General features: G+C 41.1%; 1 protein-coding gene and 1 pseudogene across 3 annotated transcripts; one reads left to right on the top strand and one right to left on the bottom strand.

Annotated features, from left to right (window-relative positions):
* The first annotated feature begins 437 nt into the window (after positions 1-437).
* On the top strand, positions 438-12,917 carry LOC308087457 (uncharacterized protein). 2 transcript variants are annotated; one of them, XM_080431327.1, is made up of 12 exons: positions 438-1,329; positions 3,780-3,876; positions 4,972-5,253; positions 5,542-5,715; positions 5,855-5,914; positions 6,209-6,490; positions 8,135-8,292; positions 8,459-8,543; positions 8,658-8,821; positions 9,253-9,413; positions 9,543-9,667; positions 11,483-12,917. In XM_080431327.1, exons 1-12 carry the CDS (start codon positions 991-993, stop codon positions 11,968-11,970), a joined length of 2,415 nt encoding a protein of 804 aa, XP_080287453.1. In that variant the 5' UTR covers positions 438-990; the 3' UTR covers positions 11,971-12,917. The 2 variants fall into 2 exon arrangements, with proteins under 2 accessions (XP_080287453.1, XP_080287452.1); XM_080431326.1 differs by having other exon boundaries at positions 4,972-5,274.
* A 432-nt stretch (positions 12,918-13,349) lies between these two features.
* On the bottom strand, positions 13,350-15,609 carry LOC308087676 (E3 ubiquitin/ISG15 ligase TRIM25-like; annotated as a pseudogene). The gene has a single exon. The product of its transcript is annotated as an E3 ubiquitin/ISG15 ligase TRIM25-like (transcript).
* Between the last annotated feature and the right edge of the window lie 4,414 nt (positions 15,610-20,023).

Genomic DNA, 20,023 nt, shown 5'->3' with positions numbered 1-20,023 from the left:
AAAGCGCCACCAGCAGGTCTAATTTAGCGAAACAAATGTTTTTAACAAAATGCCTCAAATCATGAATGCAGTCAGTGTCCGATTGTCGTGCAAGGCCTAAGAAGAAATGGCACCCTTTTCACGTTGGCCTATTATAGCGCCACCAGGAGGCCACAATAGCCTACCTGACCTGACGGAGACCTGTGCTCCGAGGAGCACTTTTCTTTGAGAATAGCAGATCTACAAGCTAGCAGTGCGTCGCATTGCAACGCGTTGTGAGCTCAGCTTGTAGATCGGCTAATTTCAAATAGCCAACGTTATCGCTTCTTTTTGCCTTATTTTCATAGACCTGGTTGCTTATTTCTCTCACACAAACTGGCAACTCTGGTGTCCGTCCCTCTATTTCCTCCGGTGTGAATCCAAGGACTGTATTGTGAAACGGCAGAGCCAAACAAACACAGAGGAGTGAACGTGATACGGAAGTCTGTGTTATAATGTAATACGTTTGCAGTAAAACAAACCTGTGTGTAACTTGTGTGTGAGATCGTATTTGCACCAGAGGGACATCCAGGAACGTTAAAGGAGAAATCCGGACATTTTAAGTGTTATCTTTGATGTCGTGGCGTTGAGTTATTCCAGAGATTCCCCTGTCTGTGAGTCTGGTCGACCCCCACCATTGGCATAGTGGGAGGCGTGTAAGAGTGAAATTCGCCTAATTTAACAGCTCCAAACTTCATTTTTTTTCCACAAATCCTCCTCATGGTGTCTCCTGATACTTTCACACGCACTGTTTATCACTCATGAGCTGGCGTTCATACTAAACGGCGTTATTGTTTTCCTCTCGCGTGAAATCTCGCGAGATTTCCCGAGGAGCGCTTCCCCCTCCCCTACCTGCTCTAGCTTTCCTACATTGCTTCAGCGCGCGTGCAGGCTTGCAGTTCATTCATTCTGTACTTTCCAAAGAAGCAGCATAGTTATTTTAGCAGTTACTGTGCTTTCTTTACTATAACGATGGCGCAGTGCGGATATCCTAGTTGCGCTACCAGAAGGAGCTTTTACACGCAAAAGTGTAAAAGTTTTCATACTATACCGTTGGACGAGGAGTTGAGGAAACTTTGGCTCGCTGCATTACACATGTCGCCCAATACTACAGCCGAGCAGTGTAAAGGATTACGCATTTGTAGTGATCACTTCGAGCCAGAGGATTATAAAAAAAAGGAGCAACAAACATCGGTTGCCCCGTTGCAGAAAAGAGCAGGTCTCAGACAACAACAGCGAAAAAAAAAAAAAGCCAGATTCGAACGGACCAGACTGAAGTCACACGCGGTTCCACGAACTGCTACAGTGGAGGTAAATGTACAAATAATATTATATGATGTGTGCCTTATCTGTATTTTTTTTTTCTATGCACCAGCAACCCATTACTTTGTATAACAGTGTAATTTTTCTGCAGCGCCTGGATGTAAATAGCGTCTTTCCAAGCAAACCAAAAACCTTATGGCTTGTATTGTTCTCCTCAGTTTATTCACCAATGGTAGTCTATTTGCAACCTCAAACACGGTGTCATGCTTTGAATGTTATTCAAAATACTTTATTCATTCGATATAGTGTATATAGAGACTCACTGTTTCATGTTTTCATTTCGCGTTCATATAGACTACTGTATCTGGTTATACTATTTTATTGTCGTTCTCACTGAATACTAAAGACATTTCGAAATCAGAAACACATATTAGGTGGTCTGACACAAACTTATTTCTCTGTTGTCCCCCCTATTTGTAATCTTGCACATGCAAAAACGTAGATTGTCCACACAGGAGCCACTATTTCTAAGAAAATAGTAGGTGTTACACATAATACATTTCATCTAATCTCAAGATTCCCAATTCTATTACTTATGATAGTTACTCTAATTCGAATTGTTAGTGTTATATTTGAACTGTATGAAGGTTGAATACATTCTACTTTTAGTGCCATAATCTAGAAGTAACTTACTGAACCTCTCCATTTTATTTTACATGCTACTTTTCCCTCCACCAAAATGTTACTTTACACTGAAATATAGGATCCTATGAAACATCACATAGATAGAGACAACTACTGATTGCAAACCATGAAGTTACGTCTCTCATTCCTAGTGCTATTATTATGCATAATTATAACTGTAAAGACATTTATTAAATATATATATATATATATATATATATATATATATATATACACACACACACACACACACACACACACACACACACACACACACACACACACACACAAGCGTCTTTGAGTATTCAGAAAAGCGCTATATAAATCCCAGGTATTATTATTATTATTACACACACACACACACATACATTTAAAAAAAAGGCTGTATACATGATTGTCTTGTTAGTAGGAATAGGGTAGTTTTTGCCCAAAACACAAGCGATTGCAAAAAAGCAGATACACACGCTCAATATGCGTTGTTGATGTCCCACTTTGTGATCTATTACATATGTTGCTCTTACATAATAATAAAAGAAACCTCGAGTTAGGTATACATGATTTACACCCTACAACACTGATGTTTTGATTGTCAGGGGATTACATGGCGAGGCCTCCTACGTATTCTCAGAAGGTACATTGACCATTGAATGCACATTTGTTATTTGTAAAATATAAATACTCATCTATCAGTGTGTTTGTCTCTGTCTGTATATCGATAGATAGATAGCTATTGTAGTGTGTGTGTATCTATCGATGGATCGATCTAGCTAGCTAGATAGATCCATAGATAGATACACACACACACACACACACACAATCATCATCACTCAATCTATCTTGGTAAATGTATAGATGGATAGATAGATACACACACACTTATCTAGATGGATTGAGAGATATGTTGGTGTGTGTACAAGGTACACCCATATATATTATAACTCTATGAAGGTACCAGTGGTGGAAAGAAATTAAGTACATTTACTTAAGTACTGTACTTAAGTACAATTTTGAGGTATTTGTACTTTACTTGAGTATTTCCAATTTCCAATACTTTTACTTCTACTCCACTACATCTCAGAGGCAAATATTGTACTTTTACTCAACTACAATTATTTGAAAACTTTAATTACTAGTTACTTTTCAGATATAAACTATTATATTATTAAACATACATTAACCACTTTAGCCCTATTTTATACATAGGCTATTTGAAAATAGCTCACAACGCGTCGCTCAAGTACATTTTGAATTCTGGACTTTTACTTGTAACAGAGTATTTTTGTATTGCAGTATTGGTACTTTTACTTAAGTAAAGAATTTGAGTACCTTTTCCACCACTGTATATATTATAACTATGAAGGTACCAAGTCTATTAAAACAAGCCCAAAAGAAGCGACCACATGAGCACTTTAAGGCTACATTCATCGGCTATAAAAAAAAAAGAAACATTATAACAACACAAATCTTGTATGGGGGTCCCTGGCAGGCTGGCACACAAATATTTTCAGATGGGGGGTCTGCAGAAAAAAATATATATTAATTTGGGGGTCCTTAGGTCCTGAACTTGAAAATGTTTGAGAACCACTGGTTTAAACAACAATAGGAAACGAGCCCAAAAAACTGCAACCCGCAAATTAAGATATTAATTATATTTTCTACATGATAGTCAAGACTGCTGGGCTGCTTGAAGTGAAAAAGGTTATGTATTACAATTGAATATTCAGGAAGTGCTCTGTGATACATACAGTAACTTGACCAATTGACAAGCTTAGAGGAGTTTCTGTTCTTAATGAATCCTAAACTCCTCATTCCAGATTCTGTGGAGTCCAGACTTCAGCTGCAGAATGAACTCTCCAGACCCATCCAGACCCGTTACAGTGAAACAGGAACCTGAAGACCAGCCAGACCTCAGTAAGTGTCACTGTCTCTCTCTTTCTTCCCCTTTTCTAGCTTCAAGGTGTTTATTGTCACATAAACATACAATACAGTTGCTAGCCGCACTATAGACGAATCCACAGAGCGGCAATCATAACTGCTGTGCCAAGCGGGTGCGCTTGGCACCCGCTTTTTGTTGTCTTTCTGGGACAACAAAAAGATTGTTCTCTATATTCTGATAGTAATCATTGTGGTAGAGTGTTTGTTCAGTCACAGGGGTCTCCCTGTCCCTCCAGCTCTTTGATAAATAGAAAATAAATTTTCAGGTAGGTGATACATTTTCAGCCAATCAGGAGAGAGTACCCATTTATCAGCTTCATTTGTATAGTGTTCCAGTTCCAATTTTGTCAAATTGGTATCCCGACCTGAAAATGCATGTTCTGTTTAATAAAGAGCTAGAGAGACATGGAGACTCCTGTTACTGAATAAACACTCTTTATAGCAAGTATTTAACACTTATTGTAAACAAAGAAAATCACTCACCCTACCTTTTTTAATGAAAAAAGAAAATGAAAAACAATAAATAAATAAAACACTTGAGCAAATTCAAACTATAACAGAATTAGTTCAAATTAAATAAAGTATTAGAAAAATAGAGATCAGTTCAGCAACATGGTTTGGAACTCTTTGTCCTGAAAGGCAGCAGCCCCCAGAAGGCTAGAAACAATACATCCTCATTCGCAGTTGTTCGCTCAGTACATGAAGGCCGCCTTTACATTTGCATGTCTGAGGGAAATAATGCACCTTGTGCACATATCAGCAGCGGTGGCCATTTTGTTGTGCCTCAGATAGAAAACCCATTAATTTTTCCCATAGAGATGTCCTAAAATATTTGTGGGATCGATAAGGCAGTCACACTAATGTTATCTTCACTATTTATTGTGGGATCGCTAAGGCAATCACACTAATGTTATTCCCACTATTTATTATTCCGCCCGTTTTTTGGGCCCCTAACTAGTCCTTCATACTTTTAAATTGAAACTCACTCTCTCTCTCAGGAGTGAGGTCCACATTTTGGGTTTACATTTTAGTAATCTAGTGTTGACTATCATGTTATTTTTCTGCTCCTAGACATCCTGCACATGGTTGTGTGTAAAGAGGAGGTTCCTCCTGAACAGGAGCAGAGTCCCAGTCTGCTCCAGGAGGAACCAGAGCCTCCACACATTAAAGAGGAAAAGGAGGAGCTACTTCAAAGACCAGAGGAGCCTGATGGGTCAATGTTGACATTACTAGCAGTGAAAAGTGAAGTTGACGATGAAGACATCTCTTCACACTGCTATGAAGTTGAAGTCGAGCTTGAACCTGACACTGAAGTCACTGAAGACGGTGATGATTTGGAGGAGACCAGTGGCGGTCAGTCAGTGTTAAACATAGGTACCGGAACTACAAGTGTGGAGGGAAACTGGGATTTGGAATAATGACTAAATTAGGAGAATAAAAGTGAAATAATAATATAAAAAATGTTACATAAACATAAACATAGTGCTCCCAAACAAGGGACTTGTTTGATGATGGAAGCTTTTCAAGTTGTACCTGTACTCACCATCTTTAACCTGTCTCTCACCTTCTCTCTTCTGCTCTCTCTCCCCCACTCTCTCTCCACTTATCTTTCTCTCCTCCCCCCCCCCCCTCCTCTCTCAGGAGTGAGGTCCCATTCTTCCCAGATTCAGTCCTTCTCTTGTCCTGAGTGTCCATACGCCTTCACATCTCAGATCTGGCTCCATAAACACATACAGTGGAAGCACAAAAAGTCTTCCCAGAGTCAGACACTCGCTTGTCCTTACAAGAGAGTGTCCGTACGCTTTTACAGCTCAGGTATTCCTCCATGAACACATCATTTTTACAAAAAAAAACATCAAGTTGACAAACACATACAACTGATTTCACAACATAATCCAAGTGATGACATGCAATTAGTAAACCTAACGTAAGGATGTCATATTCTCCTTCCCAGGCAGCAAACTCAACAAAGACATCACTTCAATGACACAGACATCACAAGCCAACACCAACGGTAACTAACCGAGAGCCGTGGTAATTGGAAAACCTCGGCCTCCTCACACATTAGAAGGCCAATATCAGTCACCGGAACCATGGATGTGTGTTTTCAATGAATCTAACATCGTTAAAATGGTGTTTGAAGTTACAATGAGTTCAAATTAAGCAACTTAAAAACTTTCTGGGGTGCACACAAAAGCCTGATTAGATCTTAGTAGGCAATAGCTCATTTTGAAAATGGAAGATGGAAAGAATGGGTTTACATTTTAGTGATCTAGTGTTGACTATCATGTTATTTTTCTGCTCCTAGACATCCAGCACATGGTTGTGTGTAAAGAGGAGGTTTCTCCTGAACAGGAGCGGAGTCCCAGTCTGCTCCAGGAGGAACCAGAGCCTCCACACATTAAAGAGGAACAGGAGGAGCCACTTCAAAGACCAGAGGAGCCTGATGGGTCAATGTTGACATTACTAGCAGTGAAAAGTGAAGTTGACGATGAAGACATCTCTTCACACTGCTATGAAGTTGAAGTCAAGGTTGAACCTGACACTGAAGTCACTGAAGACGGTGATGATTTGGAGGAGACCAGTGGAGGTCAGTCAGTGTTAAACATAGGGACAGGAACTACATGTGTGGAGGGAAACTGGGATTTGGAATAATGTCTAAATTAGGAGAATAAAAGAGAAATAATTATATAAATGTTTTTACATAAACATAGTGCTCCCAAACAAGCAGGGGTTGACACTAAGGTCTCAGAGGCACTTGTACAGGTCATGTTCTACTTGCCCACAGGTCTTGCCCACTTGCCCGAAAAGTTAATCATCCATTATAAAATGATAAGCAAAATTTTGATTACCGTTCAATTTAACACTTATTTTTTACTCTCTACTTGCGAATTCTGGGGCTGCACGATAAAAAAATGTCATACCGCAATATTTATGCCAAATATCTAGTAAATAGCTATGACTGTGACTATGGGTTCACAGTCACACTTGTGCCGTTTTCACTGTTGCTACATTTAAAAATATAAAATAACATTATAGGTAGAGGTGTGCATTGGCAATGGCCATACGATTCGATCCGATTACTCTGTTAACGATTCGATTCAATTACGATTACTCTGTTAACTATTCGATTAAATTACAATTACTCTTGTTAACTATTCGATTCGACTCTACGATGCATCTCGATTCATCTAAATATTCTATTTTTTTTCTAGCACGTATTATGAACTCATTTTTTATTTATAAAGTGTTGTAACATGTTATGGCCTAATCGCTGTCATTCAAGCATAAATGTCTTAATAGTAAATTAAATTGTAAATAAGTAAATGGTATAGGACTAGCCTACCTAGTGTGGTAAAAAACATAAATCTTTCTGCAGTGAATTACAACATTAGAATTGTGCTAAATTCAAGATTCAAGAAGCTTTATTTGTTACAGACTAAAGACACAAGCAGCAAAATGTTGCTGGTACCACAGATTGTTCTATAAATGATATAATGAAAGAAAAGAAAATATTAAGCAAGAAAAAAATATATATATAGCCTACATACAGTTCTAGAAATAATACTTGGGACTTGTCTTAGACAGGCTTGTCATCACAGCTGAGTGAGAAGGGCACTTCTCAAAGAGTTAAAATAACTCTGAGTTTACTGAGAGTGTACAAGTGACTCTGGAGAGGGGAGACGCGATGTCTATTGTGATGAGCTACAACGTAACGCACGGTAGAACGGCTGTTGTAAATCACAGATGATTAGTAGATTCTCCGCTTTGAAAACTAGGTGACTTTTTATGACTTAATGACTTTGACTCTCAGCCCCTCACTCTGTCCCTCAGACGCAGAAGGAAACTGTATTGTGTTAGCATGTAGCTAACACATCATCACAGACAGTTCAATGCAACGTTGGCGAATGGTATGCATGCAGCCGTTGTGAGCTTGTAGATTAGCTGTTTTCGGGGGGGGGGGGGGGGGGGGCGGAGCCGTAGCGCTCTGGCCACGTTCAAGTGTCTAAAGACAGATATGTCGTTGCATCCCCACTCAAAATGCGCACCTGCCCGTAGGGCAAGTAACGAGCAAACTTCTCCTGCCCGACCATTTTATTTACCTGCCCCGGGCAGGCGTTATTGTCAACCCCTGGAGGTTGAAACAATTTGGAGTATTCCTTAAAGTGTCACGAATAGCAAAAAATAGCTATGTATAATATATCCTATGTTAATATCAACTCAACCTTGACAGTGAGCAATGCACTGAGTGCAGCAGAGCAGGCCCTGCTGAGTGGAGATTTGGACAAGTTGTTTGAGGCTCTGAAGGCTATGGGCATACAGAACCTGCAGGGTCAGAACAAGGAATGGTACCTCAAACAGCTGCAGGCTGACCGCGAGAGTAAAGAACAGGTAGGATCCTCCCATTCTCAGTCTTTTCATTTATTTTAATTTTTATTAATTATAATCTATTATTATTTCCTGGTTTGCCAAGGAGAAATGTAATGCTACTGTAGATAATTAATGATGACTGTGACTATCCTGTTTCCATATCTCGTATGTCTTTCTACATTCCAAGACTTCTCCCGGAGAAGCCCTGTCCAAGGACGAGCTGCAGAGTGGAGTGAATTTATCCAATGAGATTGCGGAAGGCTACGTGAAGAGTATGCACTGCAAAACAAAATGAAACATTCTTTCACAAATGTATTCAGATCAGAGTATCTTTTTTCCCCCTTTTGAGTTGGTTCTGTGTTTCTTATGCTTTTGTGTGCATGTAGTGTTGCAGGCGGTGGAGCGAATCAATAGTGCCATCAGTGCGGGGGTAGCAGAGAAGACAGTGGAGGAGCTGATGAATCCATATGCACAGCTGCCAGAGGTCTGCACCACTGCTGCAGACCTCTACCAGAGAGAACTGTCCAGCCTGCAGCAACAAAGTTCAGAGGTACACAGTACACTCTTGGATTTTATATTCAATTAAACGTTTTTATAGTGTCACGACACTTAACATAGATCAGAAACCTGACGTCTTCCCCCTGGTGACAGTGGCAAGGAAATACTCCCTTTTAATGGGAAGAACTGAATTTACATTATATACATAAAATGCAAGGATGCCATAAATCTTGGCCAGAGCTATGCTACTCATTTGTGTGATTATGTGATTATACAACAGTGAATATCAATGCTTTCCAATGGAGAGTTCCAATAGGATCCTTTATAAATGTAGACATACTACAGAGCCCTGTGCATGTTGTATCCTTGAGAGTATCAAACTACACGTTGTATGCAAGATGAACTCTGTGTTTAGCTTGTAGTTCCACTACTGTTTATTGGCAGATTGAAGTATGAGCTGAATTTGCTGCCTCTGTCCCGCAGGGTTCTCTGTCCCACCCTGAGTTACTGCTTGCCGTGGAGATGCTGTCCTCGGTAGTACTGATGAATCATGCGTTGGATGTTGGAGACAGGGCTGCCCTCTGGAAACAGCTGTCCAGCTCTGTTACTGGACTTCACAATGTGGAGGACGAATTTGCACAGAGGTGCGAGCACACACACACACACACACACACACACACACACACACACACCAGGAGACCCATCACAAGAGCACAGTGTCATTTCCCTTCTGTGTGTTAGGGGTTTTAATGTGGTGTCTGCATGTTTCTCAGGTACATGGATGAGCTGATGCGTTTGAAGGCAGCAGGCAGAGAGGAAGGCGTTGACTATCTGACGTGGAACGACATCCATGCCTCCATCGACAATGTCAACCAGACCGTACAGGAGGAGCATGAACGTAAGACACACATACACCCCCCCCCCCATATTTTGGCGTATTATTTTTCAGCTTAGGGTTTAAGGATTACAAGTCTAATCACTTTATGTCCCAGGGGTTGACACTAAGGTCTCAGAGGCACTTGCCCACAGGTCTTGCCCACTTGCCCGAAAAGTAAATCGTCCTTTATAAAATGATGGTAAAATTAGAATTACCGTTCAATTTAACAAATGTTTTACTTTCTACTTGTGAATTATGGGGCTGCACGATAAAAAATGTCATACCTCAATATTTATGCCAAATATCTAAATAGCTATGAATATGACTATGGGTTAACACTTGTTATTTTATATTTTTAAGTGTAGCAACAGTGAAAACAGCACATTATAGGCCAACAGTGCTCTTATTTTACATTCCACAGACCATTTTGAAGTCCATACAAATAAACATAAATAATGTTTTGATGGATAAATGCAAATGATGAAATCATATATTGTCGTTGTCGGGCAGAAACCTTGTATTTCCATATTTCAATGGTTTTGTAATATGGAAAGATATTCATCATTCAAGAGTGTCGCACTATAAGAGTAAAATAGCAGATCTACAAGCTCCCAACGTGTCGAGATACAATGCATTGTGAGCTTGTAGATCAGCTATTTTCACTATTTTAATTTTTGTTCTTTTTTTTAAGGACATACAAGGTTTCCACCTGACAGCAACGTTATATAGCCTATATATGGTTCTGTATTAGTATATCAGTCAGTTTTAGCAGATTTCATTCCAATTGGCTGCCTATGAATTTCACAGGCCTGGGTAGACAACCTGGCCTGGCGGGGATCTGCGCACCAAGCACAGCAGCTGCACACAATTAACTTAATGAGGGAGCTTGCGACTAGTTTTGCACACCAAAAACTGCTCAAACAATGTCAAACTGTCATGATTCTAGCTGCTGAAACCTTCCTCTTTGGATTATAGTTTAAAAAAGGAACAGAACATGGCTCTTTTTAAAGGATTATATTTATTTCTTGTCCGTCAGAGCGGTGAGGTCACAGCTTCTTTCTTATTTGAATGATAGCATAACTTTGAAGTTGTTTCCAGTAATTAATTTCTATTGCTGGCTGGATCTCTCATAAGTTTGGGATTTGACTGTATTTCGTCACATTTATTAATCTATATGCGGATGTTGATAAAACGTCGGGTTGTTTAGCCTACCGTTTGATATGCACAGATGCGCTGGCATTGACAATCCATGAGATGGCTGCTAAGCAGTTCACTTGTGTTATACCTCTACTGGTTAGTTCTAGTAGAATGGCAGTTCCAACGTTCTAAAAGACAAGTGTAGGGGAAATGAATGATGATTAAAAAAAAAAACATCGGGCCACATCGGTGAAATAATGGCCGATGTTGCGGTTTGGCTGCCTCTGCACGTAAAGTGTGTGTGTGTGTTACACAAAGCGTGTGTGCGTGTTACACAAAGCGTGTGTGCGTGGGAGGGAAGGACAGAGAGGGAAGAGGGGGGGGGGGGGGGCAGAGTGCTCTGGCCACGTTCATGTGTTTTTAGACAGATATCTCATGTTGTGTTTATAGTGAACAAAATATGGTTGCGTCCCCACTGCCACTCAAGCGCGCACTTGCCCTGTAGGGCAGGCTGAAAGCTAACTCCACCTGCCCGCAAGTTTTATTTACCTGCCCCGGGCAGTCGGGCAGGCGTTAGTGTCAATCCCTGACAAGGGACTTGTTTGATGATGGAAGCTTTTCAAGTTGTACCTGTACTCACCATCTTTAACCTGTCTCTCCCCTTCTCTCTTCTCCTCTCTCCCCCCTCTCCTCTCTCAGGAGTGAGGTCCCATTCTTCCCAGATTCAGTCCTTCTCTTGTTCTGAGTGTCCATCCGCCTTCACATCTCAGATCTGGCTCCATAAACACATAAGGCAGAAACACGGAAAAGAACCTTTCCACTGTACATATTGTGACAAGAGTTTCGCCAAGCGAGCTCAATTGAATAGACACCAGTTTGTCCATAATGATGTCTCTTGTAAACAATGTTGCAAGAGTTATACCCATTCAGATGGTCTGAAGAGACACCAGCTTGACACCAGCCATGGAGAAAAACGTTTCTACTGTACTCTGTGTAAGAGAGGTTTTGGTGTGCCATGTGCCCTCAAGACACACCAGCTTGTCCACACTGGAGAGAAACTAAAACCGTTCCACTGTAAAGACTGTGACCATGGGTGGACTGGGCATCTGGCATACCAGGCCAGATTGGCCCTGTCGGCCAAACCATCAACTCATTGCCTGCCATTGCCGAGTTCACTCGTCAGTTGACCCGAGGCTCACACAGCCATTGACGAGTTGTGTGTTTTCAGTGGTTTTCCGCTAGATGGGGCTGTTCGCTAACCTGGGAGTCTCCATTTGACTCCCAGAGAAGCAAAGCAGCAGCAAATCACGTGATTGCAAAAAAAACAGGCCTTTCACTTCCTTGTAAAAATTGCCTTTTCTCTGTTTGTTGCTTTTTGGCAAAAACAACCTACATTCAACTGCCCCCCCCCCCCCCCCCCCCGTTTCTACAAGACCGGTCGGGTATTCAGGTATTTCTTTGTGTATTTTTGCCACCGTTTTAGGATAGTTACGGTAATGTTTGGGCTGGGTGGCCGTCCTAGTGGCCGAATCACAGGCCCAGGAGTCCCACCCAAACAGCTGATCTACAAGTCCACAACGCGTCACTGCTTCGACGCGTTGACGAAACATAAATAAAGGAATGCGTCTGTCAGTACACTTGGCAGAGAGAGAGAGAGAGAGAGAGACAGCGCTAATCTGATGGGACTTGTAGAACGTTAGTTTAACATGTGAAGAAGGTGATGTGGTGACTATGCCTTCATGCTTTCTATCACTAAATGGTTCAGAATGGTTGCTAGCGATCTGAAGAACATTAAACAGCAAACTGCATGGTGTGTTGCAAGTAATTATTATTAGTAAATTGATTGATTTACGCCCTATTCTATACTTTAGTCATACAATTATGTCACACAAAAATAACTATCTACAAGCTCAGTCTCATTGTGATGTGGTGTGTCCTTGTAGATTTGCTATTTTTGCAACTAATGAATATTTCTGCTAATAATTACATGACATGTGTCATGCATCTTTTCTTTCCTATTGCCCAGGCAGCCCATATGGGCTTAAAGGACATTGATCAAAGTCAGACATATTGTTTCAGTTATTGTTATTGTTTTTACTGACCTTTCAAAATGTTATTAAAACACTTTTTTCGATTTTGCTGTTACAATAAAACTAAGTTGTCTAAGTTAGGCATATCCTGTTATGCCATCCTCATATAATAATTCTGGGTGTCACACGCTCGCACACATTAGTTATTGATGATTAGCATAATATTGGGTGGTATTACAAATGTGGATGTAACTAAACCAAATCACTGTTACTAAACAAACAAGGCATGTAGGCTATAACAATGATAGAGCTTGATAGAACAATATAGAGCTTTAAGCAATTATTTGGTTAACATACTTACAGTATTTACTACAATGTCCCAGTCCACTTTACAGTGACAACAATAAAGAACAGAAGCCAGCAGTTAAAGTTAACTCAATACACAGTCATATACGAACAATGATTCAAATAGGATTTATTGTGTTGCTACTCTTTATTACATTAAATAAAATATCATTTAATTAGGTGTGTGAATACATTTTGTTTATTCAGATATTTTTTTATACATGAAAAAATATATATAATTGAATGTCATTTCATCTTGAATATCAAACCCACAAAGGTACCAAAAAAGTCTGAAAGCCCAAATTCCCTCACGACATAAATTGTATGAATACAAAAGGAGAAGATTATAGTAAAACGTATTAACAAATTATTCAAAATGTTCTTTTTCTATTTTATTTATCAAGCTTAGGGACAACACTACTTGTTTCTGGGGTCAAAACATAATGTGGTTATATTTACAACAAATACAGTAATATATTATCAACAATACAGTTACATATTTGGACTTTGAGCGGAAAAAAACTAATAGAATCATAAAGAAATGATTCTGGAGTCACGAGAGACAAAGCCAAAGTCTGATCTACAGCACGAGAGGTCACACAACTTAGCAGTGGCTCCATCAAAAAGCTGAAATCCAGCATAGAGAGGCTGGGTGAATGTGGTCTGGACTCTGTGGAGGAGAGTCATGGTGTCAGAGACGCTGTAGAAGGACAAAGTACCTGCACTGTGATCCAGGTACACTCCAACTCTGGAGGACACAGGACCTGGTATTACAGGACCAAAGTCTCTGTGTCTGAACATGTAACCTCCTGTCAAACACAGTAAACACCAAGATTTTTCATTGATTACAAATGCACCTTCTTGAAAGGATCCTGTTCTGCTATCTTTATATGAGACTGCTATACCAACACCTCCACTCCACTCTACCTCCCAGTAACAGCGTCCAGTCAGACCCTCTCTACTCAGAACCTGAGGGTTTCTAGTGAATCTCTTTGGGTGATGAGGATATGATTGTTTTTTGTTCATCTTGCGTACTGTTCTGTTCTCTTTAGACAGAGACATATTGATTTACTGTGTTTGGATCCATTGTTATTGGACATGAATATCGTAAGAACTCAGCTCTGGTCTTGGGTTCAAGCCAACCAGGAACCCCTAACTGCTCTCTGTGTATCCCTTGGGGCTGGACACTGCTCCTAATAGGATGTGTCAAAGTAATACAAAATAAAAGGATCACTACAAGTACCCTCTTTATTTGTTTTATTTTAAGAATGTCCTCCTGTTTATTTGTTAGTAAGAACTCAGCTCTGGTCTTGGGTTCTGGTGTTGACAGTAAAACATCCACTCTATTCACTGTCTCTGAGATTGAGATAGTCTCTTCCTCCTCAAGAATGTCCTGTAGTTTGTCCCTCATCTTTGACACGGCCACAGTGACATCTTCAAAGTATCTCAGAGGACGGACATTGCTGCTGACTGGGTGTGTAGATTCACTCATTCTTGAGAGGGAGGTGGAACTGTGTAGAAAATGGATGGGATCCTCTGTGTGTGAGAGCTGCTCCAGCTCAGCATGTCTCCTCCTCAGTTCAGTGACCTCCTGCTCCACACGCTTCCTCCGTTCTTCAGCGCGACTCACTTCACGTTTCAGTTGGTCTCTGATCAGCTCCTTCACCCCAGATTGTCTTCTCTCAACGGAAGATTTCAGCTCAGTAAAGATGGTGTCACTGTCCTCCAATGCTCTATCAGCACATTGACTGATGGACTCCATTTCCTGGCAAAGCACCTTCACATCTTTCTCTCTCTCCTGGATTCTCTGCTGGATGTTCTGCTGACTCGTATCGAGCTCTTTCTGTCTCTCAGTCCTTTCTGCTGCAACTGAGATTGTATCGTGACCTTTTTGTTCTTCCATGGAGCACAGATAACAGATACTCTGCTGATCAGTACGACAGAAAACCTTCCTCACCTCGTTGTGACGAGAGCAGATGTTCTCCTGAAGCTTGCTGGAGGCTTTGACCAGCTTGTGAGTCTTAAAGGCAGAAGATTGATGGTGAGGCTGGAGGTGAGAGTCACAGAAAGAGACTAGACACTGAAGACAAGTCTTCACAGCTTTCAGTTTTCTCCCTGTGCAGACATCACAGGCCACATCCCCAGGTCCTGCATAGCAGTGATCAGGAGGAACAGCTTGGAGTTCTGTCTTCTTCAGGCTCTCCACCACCTCAGCCAACATGGTGTTTTTCTTCAGAACAGGTCTTGGGTAGAACATTTGGCTGCACTGTGGACAGCTGAATCTCCCTCTTTGATCATCCTGGTTCCAGTATCTCTCAATACACCTACTGCAGTAGTTGTGTCCACAGGGAACAGTCACTGGATCCTTCAGTAGATCCAGACAGATAGAACAGCAGAACTGTTCCTGGTCCAGTTGAACTGCTTGTGCCATTTTTCTGCTGGCTGGCTGACGGTCTGTTTGACATACAGACAGAGTTTAGTTTCAACTTCCTCAGAAATCACATGACGTGGGAGGTTCTTTCCATTCTACCTACGTACCTGCATAACTGGTTTTGCATGGACGAGCGCCTGTGTGTGTGTGTGTGTGTGTGTGTGTGTGTGTGTGTGTGTGTGTGTGTGTGTGTGTGTGTGTGTGTGTGTGTGTGTGTGTGTGTGTGTGTGTGTGTGTGTGTGTGTGTGTGTGTGTTCACAGTCTCCTCGAGTGGTTGCTCTGAAAGAGGAATCAGTACCAGAGCAACCACTCCAGGAGACTGTGAAGTGCCGCACCGGCAAACAACTTTCGGTCAAAATGTCCTCAGTACAGGGTTGTGTAGCATGGAATGGCCTTCCTCTACGTTTAAGGGATTGTGCTACATTTCCATCTTTTAAATTCAATGTGAAAAGGTAGTTGCTTGAAAACCAAAGTTGCAACCATTTGTGATCATGTTTTAGGTTTATTTTTAGGCTATGTAATGTTATGTAAATGTATTCCACCGTTTGTCTGTTTTACTGATTTTATGTTTTGTGTGAGGACTGCGGATGAAAATTAGCATCTTTGCTAAATCTGGTGTATTTACGTTCATGTGACGTTCATTAATATGCTCTGTCCTGTCTAAATAAACAAGTAAAGTGTGTGTGTGTGTGTGTGTGTGTGTGTGTGTGTGTGTGTGTGTGTGTGTGTGTGTGTGTGTGTGTGTGTGTGTGTGTGTGTGTGTGTGGGGTTAGAATAGGTAGATTAGGTAGATTAGACTTTGTCCCAGAGTGAGAGTTGTTTTCACAACTCACTCCAGATCCAGTTCTTTACACTGGCTCTCTGAATGACAAATAATTCATTTCAAAATACTGCTGCTGTTTTATAAAGCACTGAATGGTTTAGGGCCAAAATACATGTCTGATCTTGTGTGATATCATGAACCATCCACACATCTCAGGTCATCTGGGCAAGGTCTGCTTTCTGTCCCTAGAATCAGAACTAAATGTGGAGAAGCAACGTTCCATTTTCATGCTCCTCCACACATGTCTGGAACAAACTCTCAGAAAACTGCAGGTCTGCCTAGATCTGTTTAAATCACAGCTAAAAACCTTTCTGTTTGCCACTGCCTTTTATTGAGATGTCTTTGCATATTCTTTTGCACTGTAACTTCACTGTTTTATTTTTTTTTGAGCTCCCACTTTCAGGGTAGGCGTTTTTTTTGCCTATGTGGTGAGTCACTTCATGGATCAATTTCATGACTTTTGTAGTAAAAGTAAAACTTGGGACAATTCATTTCATGAAGGGGACATCCTAAAGATATGAAAAAACAATGTCCCGTTTTGTTCTACTCCGGGGAGGGGTATCTCAAAAACTAAGGCTCTTTTTGAGGGTTTGTTCCTGCACTTATGTGTGGCGTGGCCTCTTAACTGCTGCACCAGAGCGCCACCCTGTGGGGAAACAAACCATTGCCACAGTTTACAGTGTCTTCTGTCTTACCAGTCGACTGCACTGAAGGAAACAGATTTACTTCCACGTATTCACTGTTTATCAAAGAAGCAATAAGGTGCTCATGAGCTATATCATGAGCTATAGGCTGATTATTATCTGGCCCCATCAAAAAGAGTTCATGCAGTTAGCCAATGTATTTATAATTTTGCTATAGGAAAATGTCATGACTTTCAGGGTATTCATTACAAAAAATAGCCTAGAAAAAACAAACAGACTTCAATGTCAGGTAATGTAGCAGATTGGCAAGCCCACTGCTCTCTAAGAAATAAAATAACTACATTAGATAGACAAAATAAATAATATTTCTATCTATCTAATTAGATCAGATTAGGTTGTTATTTTTGGTATTGTCGGACAGACAGGCTCATACTGCTCAACCACCTGGTAACACTGTGGACACAGGATATGGTTATACTAGTGGAGATATCAGAAAATAAGAGAGAGGTATTATAAGTACATTATGTAGAAAATGGTTTCTTGTACACGTCTCAGAAGCCACCGGCCTTGAAGCGAGCCTGGTCCGTTAAGCTAGCTCCAGACCAATCCTAATCGGCCCGATTTTGGGCCGAATTGGCTTCGGGAAGCGTCGGCCAGTCGGTTAGGGGTCCGTCGGGGGGTCCGTCGGGACCTTTTCGGCCGACCCAGAGCCGACCGAACATGTTCAGCTTTTTAGCCGACTGGTAGCGCAGTGGCAGTGACAACAGAGGGCTGTCGGTGTTGCCAGATTATGTGAGAGAAACAAGCGACCATGTCTAAAGCTAGCTCCAGACCAATCCTAATCGGCCCGATTTTGGGCCGAATTGGCTTCGGGAAGCGTCGGCCAGTCGGTTAGGGGTCCGTCGGGGGGTCCGTCGGGACCTTTTCGGCCGACCCAGAGCCGACCGAACATGTTCAGCTTTTTAGCCGACTGGTAGCGCAGTGGCAGTGACAACAGAGGGCTGTCGGTGTTGCCAGATTATGTGAGAGAAACAAGCGACCATGTCTAAGAAAACCTACATTCACTGTTTCTCGTGAGGGAGAGGGGGAGAGAAAGAGGGGGGAGAAAGAGAGAGAGAGGGAAAGAGAGAGAGGAAGGGAGAGAGGGGAGAGAAAGAGAAAGAGAGAGGGGAGGAAGACAGAGAGAAAGAGGGTGGGAGAAAGTGGGTGAGAGAGAGGGAGATGCAGGAGCGAGGGAGAGAGAGGAACGGAGAAAGCGGGAGGGAGAAAGAAAGGGAGAGAGACGGAGAGAGAAACGGAGGGAGGGAGAAAGAGGGAGGTAAAAAGCGGCAGAGAGAGAAGGAAAGAAAGAGAGAGGGAGAGACAGAGGGAGAGAAAAAAGGGAGAGTGAAAGATTGAGAGAGAAAGAGCGAGCGAGAGATTGAGGAGACGGAAAGAGGGAGAGAGAGAACGAGCAATTAAGTGAATTGCTTTCACCTGCTGCTGCTGTGCGGAGTGTGCTACAGGGCATATCTCCGCCAAGCCAGGGTGACCTACCCAGGCTCATGAAATTCATATTCAGGCATAGTAGCCAATTAGAATGAAATCTGCAAAAACGGACTCATATACTGATACAGAACCATATATTGGCTATATATTATGGCTGTCGGGTGGCAATCTTGTATGTTCCTTTTTTATTATTATTTAAAAACCATTTAAAATCGTGAAAATAGCCAATCTACAAGCTGTAATTATTAATAATTAAGAAATACTATATTTTAAAGAGTGAAAAATCAACTAGGTTCATTATTAGTGCAAGTTCATTCACATTTCATTTGAATGAAAATAACTTGTGGGTAAAATACATTCTGTGAATCTAATGTGATTAATGTGACCCCTACTTCAGTCAGTGAAGTCCAGGGCTGAATGTGACATATTGAGACCTATATAACTAAATATTGGTCATTTGCCAACACATTATTTTGTGAAATAAATGGGTAATATTTCACAGATAGTTATACTATTCTTATAATATATTAAAATACAATCATCCTTAACCTTCAAGTTAAATGCATTATTTCCGTGGACTTAAAAATCATTTTTGGACTTAAAAATCTTTATTATTTTTTTGGATGGCCTTCCTGCCCTGGCAGGAAGGCCGGGCAGGGCCTTTGTGCCCTCCAAAAAATTACAACACCAAAGGCCAAGTGGCCTTGCCCCTAAAATGACGAAATTCCAGGCTTGAATGCAATAGATGTACTCTGAGTCTGTTACAAGTAAAAGTCCGGAATTCAACATTTACTTGAGTAAAAGTACTAAAGTATTGGTATAAAAATGTACTTAAAGTACCAAAAGTAAAAGTACAAAAATGTTTGAAAATAGCAGATCTACAAGCTCAGAACGCGTGCATCGCAACACGTTGTGAGCTTGTAGATCTGCTATTTTCAAATATATAGGTATAAAATAGGGCTAAAGTGGTTAATGTATGTTTCATAATGATTTATATCTGCAAAATAACTAAACATTTCAAATAATTGTTGTGGAGTACAAGTATAGACAATTGGAAATACTCCAGTAAAGTAAAAGTACCTCAAAATTGTACTTAAGTACAGTACTTGAGTAAATGTACTAGTTACTTTACACCACTGCACGTCAGTGAAGAAAAAACGCTGGGAACATCCCTAAGTGGCTTTGCAGGGAAACAAGCCCAAAGTCGCTTATAATAAGCAGACCTGGCAACGCTGGCAGGCTAAAAGTCAAATTAGCACATGAATGGCCAGTCGGCTGACAGACTTAAATGGCAACTTTTGCCAACCGAATACCAGTCTGTTGCAGTCTGGAGTAGTCTGCAATAGTCTGGACGAGTCTGTTTGGTGCGGAGTTGCCTTACAGCTAGAGCAATCTGGGAACCCATTCAGTAAAAAAAAAAAAAGGGGGGGGGGGGATTTTAGCTAGAGAGGAGGAAAGCAAATTGTCCAAATGAATTAA

Source organism: Gymnoscopelus braueri (assembly GCF_963280865.1).
Source record: "Gymnoscopelus braueri genome assembly, chromosome: 6".
NCBI classification, from domain to species: domain Eukaryota; kingdom Metazoa; phylum Chordata; class Actinopteri; order Myctophiformes; family Myctophidae; genus Gymnoscopelus; species Gymnoscopelus braueri.
Note: the sequence above shows the minus strand (reverse complement) of the source record. Positions and strands in the feature narration are given on the sequence as shown.

Coding starts and splice junctions, on each gene's coding strand:
- LOC308087457 (XM_080431326.1), top strand. CDS start 991: ATGGCGCAGTGCGGATATCCTAGTTGCGCTACCAGAAGGAGCTTTTAC. Junction 3,877..4,971: donor TGAAGACCAGCCAGACCTCA/GTAAGTGTCACT, acceptor TTCTGCTCCTAG/ACATCCTGCACATGGTTGTG. Junction 9,414..9,542: donor GAGGACGAATTTGCACAGAG/GTGCGAGCACAC, acceptor CATGTTTCTCAG/GTACATGGATGAGCTGATGC.